Consider the following 10,492-nt stretch of genomic DNA (forward strand, 5'->3'; position numbering starts at 1 on the left):
AATCCACGAGCTGAGGCTTCTCTTGGAGTTGAACTCCGAGTTATGACGTGTTTTGGGCGTTCAACTCCGGATCATGACGTTTTTCTGGCGTTTAACTCCAGACAGCAGCTTGTACTTGGCGTTCAACGCCAAGTTACGTCGTCATTCTTCGAATAAAGTATGGACTATTATATATTGCTGGAAAGCCCTAGATGTCTACTTTCCAACGCCGTTAAGAGCGCGCCAATTGGAGTTCTGTAGCTCCAGAAAATTCATTTCGAGTGCAGGGAGGTCAGAATCCAACAGCATCAGCAGTCCTTTTGTCAGCCTTCTTCAGAGTTTTGCTCAAATCCCTCAATTTCAGTCAGAATTTACCTGAAATCACAGAAAAACACAAAAACTCATAGTAAAGTCCAGAAATGTGAATTTAACATAAAAACTAATGAAAACATCCCTAAAAGTAGCTCAAACTTACTAAAAACTATATAAAAACAATGCCAAAAAGCGTACAAATTATCCGCTCATCAGCAACCTTCAAGGCATATTGTGAATGATGAAAGATTGGAAGAAGTTGAGCAAGTGGCAAGCCCCACCATTGAAGATGATTCCATACCAACCAATGTGCTATTTGAGATTGTCGAACCTTCCTCATTATGTTACGAAATTGATGATAAGGAGGACCATACACAACCTCCAACACATGACTTGAGCAATAAGGAATGTGTAGAAGAAGTTGGTGAACAAGGAATTGAAATTGGGGAAGCTTGTCAAGAGGTGGAAGTAATTCAAGAAGAGGAAAAGGAAGTTATAATCACCTTACCAAAGCCGGTTGGAGCCTCTCTCACTAAGCAACCGTCTATCATATTATTTGAGTGGGCAAAATTCATAACTCTTAGCTTTATTGTCCCATTTGAATATGCTTTGCTTGAAACGAATGCTCAACTTAGAACTCTTTTTGGATTGAAGAGTAAAAGAGAGTTGTGTAGTGGTTGACAAAATAATGTTAAGCTCATTAAGGTTGAACTCTCAAGTCTTAGGTCCCATGGTTGAAGTAGTACTACATTAAATGGGTCTAGAAAGATGTTTGGGTGTCTTTATAAGAACTCAGAATGCTTGCCACTCGATTGGGATTGTAATGATCAATTTGAAGACGGGTGTGAAAACAAGATATGGGATCCCGGATTATAAAAGAAAGGTCAATTTTAGGAGCTCCTAGCTTGTTTTGAACTTCATCAAGGATTGGTGGATATCAAGTGGAGTTTTGGAGCATACATAGAGTCCAAGCATTGGTGAAAGTTGAAGGACGAGTTCAAACACAAGCCACCATAACAAGGAGCTCACCAATTGTCCCCAACTTAAGGACAATAAACAAAAGTGCTAGGTAGAAGACACCCCACCATGGTAAATTCTTTTCATTTTTCTCTTTTGTATATATTAGTAAATAAGTTTAATTTCATGTTTAGCATGGTTGGTTGAGTTTATTTGGCAGTCTAGTGTGTTCAATAAGGTTTGGCAGTATTTAGGTGATTTTTTAGATGTTAGGAATGCTTGATTCGGTATAAAAAGTTGAAAAATCTTTAAAAACAAAGCACCTTCTCACGCATATGCATGATCCACGTGTATGTGCAACCTAACAATTTCCCCCGTCAAGTTTTGCCTCGTGCGCATCCTTGTGTTTTTAGACCATATCGCGTACACGGCTCCCATCCGCGTACGTGAGTGACTGAGACAGTGGCAAACTGCCGCATATGCGGCTCTACTGATGCGTACGCGAGATATATATTATGTTAAAAAAATCAAATCACGCGTACGCATGACCTTCCGCGTACGCGTGATTCCCCTTTTTCATAAACTTTTCTTTTCTTTTCTTCTCTTCTCTCCATTTCTTTTCTTCTTTTCTCTTCTCATCTCTTCTCTTTTTTCCCTTATTCAACCACCATCCATAATCATCATTCACTATCTACCTCTATCTCTATTCGTTAGTTAGTTAGTTTGAATTTTCTATTTTAGTAGATTAATTGGTTAGGATAGGTTATCTTTTGGTGATAAGTGCTGGATTATTTATTTGATTTGTTAATTGTGTTGAGATATTGCTGTTGATTACCGACATGATGCTATTTTAGCATCGTTTTTGTGAACGTTCATTGTTGGATTCCTTTATTGAGGTTATAATTTGTTGCTTGGTATTGAATTCTTCATGCTTAATTTTGTGCATATCGAGTACTTATAAAATTGCCTTCAAAGCTTTTTAAAACTTTTGAATTGCATGTTTTAGCCACCATGTGATTTGATTTCATTATCTATCATTAGGCAATTTGCTTCTATTTGATGCATTTGTTGTTAGGTGATGCTTGCTTATGTTGGCTTTTATTTACATCACCAAATTTGTGCATCGATATTGTGGAATTGTGAAATTGGATTGTAAGCTCACCTAGGGACATCTTTTTGTAATTCTCAAGTTATATGGACCATACTTGCTATGTGATTGATTTTACCTTATATCTCTCCTTTCCTAAGTTGCATAGCAACTATGTTTCCCACTTTATGTCAATTCGGTGATGCGAACAAAAACTCAATGTGTGTCATTGATTGATGTGTGAGCTTCATATTTCATTTGATCCATTAAATTTTCTTGCACATCACTCAATGTCCATTCATTATCTATTTCACAATTGCTTAATTCTTGCTTGAGTGCTTTTATACTCCTTTATTACTTGTTTGTTTGTCTTAACTTACAAGTTTTCTTTGAAGTATCTCAAGCACACTAAAATGAGCGATACATACTTCTTTTGGGTAGTTGTGACATAGCTTTCAAATGCTAATGTGTGAGTTTTAATCCGCACACAACTTAGAATTCACGCACTATTTTCATCAATGTCACAACCTTATTAACTCACTTCATTTTAGTAATTCTTACTTCATTCCAACAGTCTATGCTTTCTTGCTTTTGCATTTACTCTTCTTACTATCTTGTTTTCTATCTTTCAAGACGAGTCACCATAAGCAAAACGGAAAGCAAAGAAAAGCATATGCAACAGCCAGATGACCCACCAGATGAAGGTGGGGTGATGACGACTCCTTCCACTCCGCTTGACTTCATATGCACCGAGAACGGTGCAAACTTTTAAGTGTGGGGAGGTGGTTCGACCGATCGGCCAATTTTAGGTGAAAAAATTCTAATCTCAACACTTTCATATTTCAATTTTTCTGTTATTACCATGTCTTTTAGAATTTTTAGTTGCATTTTCTTGGTTAGCATCTATACCAATATATAATGGGGATACACAGATTTAGTATCCAATTCTTTCTTCCTCTTTTGCCCCTGTTTTTCTTTTATTAAAAAATGGGTTTACCCACAACAGAATTTAAAAACTGAACCACTCCTAATAAAAAAAACTGACACTATGTACTCAGGATACATGATATTTTGAAATTAAATTTATTAATTATATTTTTATCTTTAATTTTTCATGATATTTTTTAAAAATTATTTAAATATAAATAATTAATATAAATAATGTAAACCCCGATTAATTAGTAGATAATTAGTCAATAAATTATTTTTAATAAGGAAGATTAGAAACATGAATATTATATCAAATTAGGATAGAGCTCATCGAAATAAAAATTTTGACACTAATTTCGAAGAAAATAGTCCAAGATTGGACCGAACAGGCCGAACCGATTGAACCGGGCCCAAACCAAACCGTTGGTCCAAGCGGACCAACCTATTAAATGAACCCAAGCCTTTCTTCTCCCTTATTTCAGCATAAATGAAGCTGAAGCACTTACAGGGGAGGAGAAAATGCAAATCATCGCAAACCCTTACGGTGAACTCCGAACGCCGTAACTTCTCCGTCTGAGCTTCGATCACCGCACCGTTTGTGGCCATGCGTCCACCGCGTCGAGCTCTACATTTCTACCTGAACAATTTTACCGGTAACTTGTTTAATCACTCTCAGCCCTCTTTTCTCCCAATTTTTGAATTTTTAATGGGAAGGTTGAATTTCTTTGATTTCTGATGTTTTAGGATCCAATTAGCTTGAGAAAAACGTTCACTCTTGCTTATGTGAAGCTTGGGTAAGGTGAGGATATGATAATTCTATTTTAATTTCATTGAATTTGAGCTTTGAGTATTAAATTGGGTATATATGTGTTATAAATGTGTATTAGGTTGTGAATAAATAATTGGAGCATGTAATTGTGAATACTGGAACTTGGAGGAAGCTGATTAGTTGAGTTTTGAGGGGCTGCCTTTTGGTTTTGAATAAATAGCTATGGTTGTTACGTGGAAATCAGCCAAGGTATGGTTTAGGTTTCTTCCATTTATTATATAATGTTCTGTGAAAACTTAGGCTAGATGGCCATAGAATAAGTTGGAATGCTGGTGTATGTTATTGTTTAGCAATTTATTGTCAAATATATTTGGTTGGTGCTTGTGGATTAACTGGTGATTTGGTGAATTATTGAGTTGAGGTATAACTATTGTGGAGGTTGTTGTGATAATGAGGTATTTTGTATTAAAAGCCTAGAATTTGTGAACTATGATTCTTAGTTGAATTTTGGTTGCTGGATTTGAATATTGTATGAGTATAATTGTTGATCTGAGGTAGATTTATTGTGGTGATTGTTATGATGATGAGGAAGGGTGTGTTGAATTGAAAAGAGTGCAGGTTTGGACCAGAAAAGGGTGGCAAAGTCCGAGTTTTAGAGGAGATGCTGCCAAAATTTTATAAAAAATTAGAGATTTTGTTTATATGATTATTTAAAAAGATTTAGATTCAAAGGTTATATGGTTTGATTTTAAGTTATTAAGAAAATGAGCATGTTTTAAGTGTGATTCATTTAGAAAAGAATGAATTAAGTTTTGAGTTGGAACTATTGATGGACGGAATGGGAGGTGTGATAATGAAGGATAAGGATTGAATATAATTGATGTATGATGATGAATGAGATGCGATTAAGAATGATGTGGATGTTGATGAATTATAATTGAATTATTTATGTGGCTTATGAATTTGAATGATCTGAGATACGAGATTCCCTGGATAAAGTGATGTGGCTTGCCACCATGCACCAGGTTGAAAACTCGATACTCTATTGACCCTACAATGTAAGTGTGACCGGGCACTTTATAAATTCCCGAGAATGTTATCCCCATTGAGTAATATTGATTATTTGAAAAAAAGCTATGCATAGACTCTTGGGGATGCACGTCGGGGGACAATCTAAGTACAATTCAGACTTGTCGGGTTGGCTGGATAATCGACAGATGAGCCTCATCAGCCATAGGACAGGCATGTAAAATATGCATATTACTTGAGCTACTTGCTTTTGCTTTAATTGGATATGCCTATATGTACTTGCCATTCTAAATGTGTATTTGTTACCTGCAGTAATTGTAACCTTCTTGTGTTTGCCTTTATCTATTTTTTTGTCTGTGAAAATGCATAATAGAACTGGAGGTATGGAGGAATGGCAGTATGGGACTTAGAATTAAGGTTAAGTTAAGTTAGGTTTAAATATTCTTAGAAAATCACCTTTTATGACTTCTGTTTATTACTTTAAGCTCTATAATCTAAGAGTCGGCATTCTAGGATTTCCTCTGGCATTCCCAGGATCTTATATATTATGTGTGTGGCACCTTTACCATACTGAGAACCTCCGGTTCTCATTCCATACTATGTTGTTGTTTTTCAGATGCAGGTCGGGAGCCATCTCGTTAGGCGTTTGGACTCTTAAAGTGGAGGGGTTACTGGATAGTGTTGTTGTATAGTTTTGTTGTACAGTGATGTATGTATGTATATATATATGTACTTAGCTTTCTCTCTGCATAACTTGTTCTTTTTTATCCTTTTAGAGGTTTATGGAGAGGCAGGATTGTGTATATGTACTTTTGGGTTTTGGATATGTATATATATATGTGTAAATATTCTCCGGCCAGTCTTGACTTCGCAGGCTGAGTTAGGAGCTTGTTATTTTGTATCTTTGACACTCTATTCCTACTTCTGTTATCATATGTTTAATAGTTATGGTTTTCTTAGCACGCAAGTTAACTCGTTCCTTGAGCGTTGCGCTTTTATTTTGCGATTTTTATTTCCTCTATTTTTCAAGGCTCCTAGCATATTATAATTCTTCTGCTATTATATGTACTCATTTTATTTTAGAGGTCGTAATACCACACCACCTCTATTTTACGACTTAAGCGTAAAGCTTAATGTGGTAGTTACATTATGGTATCAGAGCAGTTCGTTCCTATACAGCCTGGGAGACGGACTGATTGTGCTTATGTGCATTCTCTGTATATGTGTTTATGTGCTATTAGGATATCTGATTAATATATATGGCATAAATTTTTGTGAGCATGCATTTGGAACTTAAAGCATTAGACTAGTGATATTAAGACTGATCAACTTAATATCACTTATTTAGTGTGTATAAGGACCAGATGTCGACTCGCAGATGCGGTCACGGGCGAGGTAGAGGTAGGATAGCCACCGTTACTCCTAGTCCGGTAATCCGGTAGGGAATAATTCGGTAGACTTTATGGATGCCTTGGAAAATATGGCTGCAGCTATGCAGTCAACAACCGAGGCACTGGATAATCAGATAAACCAGGGTAATCACGGGAATAATAATGATGAGGATGGTCCTATGACACTTGCTACATTTCTGAAAGTTTACCCTCCAACCTTCAGGGGAACCTCAAATCCCACTGATGCAGATAATTGGATTCAGGCTGTGGAACGAGCATTGCAGGCCCAACAGGTTTCTGAGGAGCAATAGGTTGAATTTGGAACTTATCAACTTCAAGGTGAGGCTCAGTATTGGTGACAGGGGACACGATGTATCCTGTAGGCAGGTGGCGCTGTGATAGTCGGGAGATCGGTTATTTAAGAATCCTATTTTGCTTAATTGTTCTGAGAAGTTAGTACAGTTTATGCCGGAAAGGTCAGAAGTGCTGGTTGTGCTGAATAGTTACTATTTGAACTCTATGATAGTAAACTGTTCAGGGACTGAATGCTAAGGTATTATGTTATTAACTACAGGAGTATTAGGTGATGATCAGAGTTTAGAGCAGATTCCGGTTGTATGTGAATTTCCAGATGTGTTTCCAGATGATATTAATGAATTTCCCCCTAATCGGGAAATGGAATTCACAATTGAGTTGGTGCCTAGAGCCGGTCCGATTTTGATTACTCCTTACAGGATGTCACCTTTAGAAATGGCTGAACTGAAAGCTCAGCTGGAAGATCTGTTGGGTAAGCATTTTATCCGACCAAGTGTTTCTCCGTGGGGAGCGCCAGTGTTACTGGTAAAGAAGAAGGATGGGAGTATGCGGTTGTGTGTCGACTATCGGCAGTTGAATAAGATCACTGTGAAGAACAAATACCCGTTGCCTAGAATCGACAATCTAATGGATCAGTTATAGGGTGCTGGTGTGTTTTCTAAGATTAATCTGCGATCCGGTTATCATCAGATAAGGGTTAGAGATGAGGATATTCCGAAAACTGCTTTCAAAACCCTTATGCTCATTATGAGTATACAGTGATGTCTTTCGGGTTAACCAATGCTCCGGTAGTATTTATGGATTATATGAACAGGATTTTCCGACCGTACCTGGACAAGTTTGTTATTGTCTTCATTGATGACATTCTTGTTTATTCTAAGACTGAAGAGGAGCATGATGATCACTTGTGAATTGTGTTGCAAATTCTGAGGAACAGGAAGTCGTACGCTAAGTTATGTAAATGTGAGTTCTGGAAGAGTGAAGTGAAGTTTCTCGGCCACGTGGTGAGTAAGCAGGGAATAGTTGTGGATCCTGCTATGGTGGAAGCAGTGATGAATTGGGAGCGACCAACTTCAGTGACAGAAATCAGGAGTTTCCTAGGTCTGGCGGGGTATTATCGTAGATTCATTAAGGAATTTTCACAGCTCGCCTTACCTTTAACTAAATTGACTAGGAAGGATACGCCTTTTATCTAGACTCCGGAGTGTGAAGAGAGTTTTCAAGCATTGAAGCACAGGTTGACTACTGCACCTGTATTGGTATTACCGGAACCAAGTGAACCGTTTGAAGTGTACTGTGATGCATCTTTGAAAGGTTTGGGGTGCGTTCTGATGCAGCACTAGAATGTTGTAGCATACGCCTCACGGTAGTTAAGGCCGCATGAAATGAACTATCCGACACAAGATTTGGAACTTGCTGCTGTTGTATTTGCTTTAAAGATCTGGAGGCACTACCTCTATAGCGTTAGGTTTCATGTTTTCTCAAATCATAAAAGTTTGATGTATCTTTTTGAGAAAAAAGTGTTGAATATGCGTCAGAGGAGGTGGATGGAGCTTCTGAAAGATTATGATTTTGAATTGAATTATCATCCAGGAAAAGCGAACGTTGTGGCGGATGCCTTGAGTCGGAAATCTTTATATGCGGCTTGGATGATGCTACGACAAGAAGAATTACTAAGGGCATTTCAAGGTTTGAATTTGGGAATTAGAGAAGAATTTAGAATTTTGTGATTGAGTCAGTTGCATATTTCAAGTGATTTTAAATCAGAACTTCTGAAGGCTCATCGAGACAGTGAAGCGTTATGTAAGGTATTACCAGCAGTTGAACAAGGAAAAACAGTGGAGAGTGTCAGAAAGATAGGATGGTTTGTGGAGGTTCAAGAATCGGATAATTGTGCCAGATATTGGAGACCTACGACAAAGAATCTTGAAGGAAGCCCATAAGAGCAGGTTCTCAATTCATCTAGGAAGCACCAAAATGTATCAAGATCTGAAAGCAATGTTCTAGTGGCCACGGATGAAGAATGATGTGGCATTGCACGTATCTAAATGTTTAACGTGTCAGAAGGTTAAAACTGAGCATCAGAGACCATCAGGGACCCTTCATCCTTTGGAGATTCCACAATAGAAATGGGAGAGTATCGCAATAGATTTTGTGATAGGGTTCCCGAGAACCCAGTCTGGTTGTGACGCTATTTGGGTGGTTGTGGATCGACTGACGAAATCAGCTCATTTTCTTCCTATCCAGATAAGTTTCACAATGGAAGAATTGGCTCGAATGTATATCAAAGAGATTGTCAGGATACATGGCATGCCTTCTACCATTATATCTGATAAAGATCCTTATTTCACATCAAGGTTCGGTGGAGCTTTTCAGCGTGCATTTGTGACTCAGTTAAGCTTGAGTACTACGTATCACCCTCAAACAGATAGTCAGTCAAAGAGAACTATTCAGACCTTGGAGGATATACTAAGGCTTGTGTTTTGGACCAGCCAGTAAGCTGGGATCGGTATATGCCATTAGTGGAGATTGCTTATAACAATAGCTATCATGCGAGCATTCGAATGGCTCCATATGAGGCTCTGTATGGCAGGAAATGTCAATCTTCGTTGTGTTGGTATGAAATAGGAGAAAGGAGTTTATTAGGGCCTGAGATGATAACTAAAACGACTGAGCAGATAAAGAAGATTCGTAATCGAATGCTTATAGTCCAAAGCCGCCAGAAGAGCTATACTGATCAGAGGCGAAAGCCTTTGGAGTTTGAAGAAGGGGAACATGTCTTATTGAAAGTTACACCAACCACTAGAGTGGGAAGAGCTATTAATACTAAGAAACTGAATCCCCGTTATATTGGACCGTTTGAGATCCTGAAGAGAATTGGACTAGTGGCTTATAGAATTGCCTTACTGTCGTATCTTTCGAACCTACACGAGGTGTTCCATGTGCCACAGCTACGGAATTATACTCCTGATGCAAGTCATGTTCTGGAACCAGAAGCAATCCAAGTGAGAGAAGATCTAACACTTCCAGTAATTTCAGTGAGAATTGATGAAACTAATATTAAACGAATACGCGGGAAGGAAGTATCATTGGTAAAAGTAGCTTGGAGTCGAGCTGGTATCGAGGAACATACCTGGGAGCTCGAATCAGATATGCGAAAGGACTATCCATATCTCTTTTCAGGTAACTAGATTTGAATTTTGAGGGCAAAATTCTTTGTTCAGTGGGTAGACTGTAAACCCTGATTAATTAGTAGATATTTAGTCAAGAAATTAGTTTTTAATAAGGTAGATTAGAAACGTGAATATTATATCAAATTAGGATAGAGCTCATCGAAACAAGAATTTTGATACTAATTTCGAAGAAAACGGTCTTGGACCGAAAAGGCCGAACCGGTTGAACCGTGCCCAAACCAGACCGTTGGTCCAACTGGACCAACCTATTAAATGAACCCAAGACTTTCTTCTCCCTCATTTCAGTGTAAATGAAGCTGAAGCACTTACAGGGGAGGAGAAAATGCAAATTATCGCAAACCCTTACGGTGAACTCTGAACGCAGTAACTTCTCTGTCCGAGCTCCGATCGCCGCACCATTTACGGCCACACGTCCACCGCGTCGAGCTCTACATTTCTACTGGAACAATTTCACAGGTAGCTTGTTTAATCACTCTCAGCCCTCTTTTCTCCCAATTTTCGAATTTTTAATGGGAAGGTTGAATTTCTT

The 10,492-nt window shown here is 38.1% G+C and overlaps 1 protein-coding gene across 1 annotated transcript; it reads left to right on the forward strand.

Annotated features, from left to right (window-relative positions):
* Positions 1-9,282: 9,282 nt before the first annotated feature.
* Positions 9,283-9,960, forward strand: LOC127741220 (uncharacterized). The gene has a single exon (XM_052253276.1). It carries the CDS (start codon positions 9,283-9,285, stop codon positions 9,958-9,960), a length of 678 nt encoding a protein of 225 aa, XP_052109236.1.
* The last annotated feature ends 532 nt before the right edge of the window (positions 9,961-10,492 follow it).

This window comes from Arachis duranensis, chromosome 8, assembly GCF_000817695.3.
Source record: "Arachis duranensis cultivar V14167 chromosome 8, aradu.V14167.gnm2.J7QH, whole genome shotgun sequence".
Taxonomy (NCBI): Eukaryota; Viridiplantae; Streptophyta; class Magnoliopsida; order Fabales; family Fabaceae; genus Arachis; species Arachis duranensis.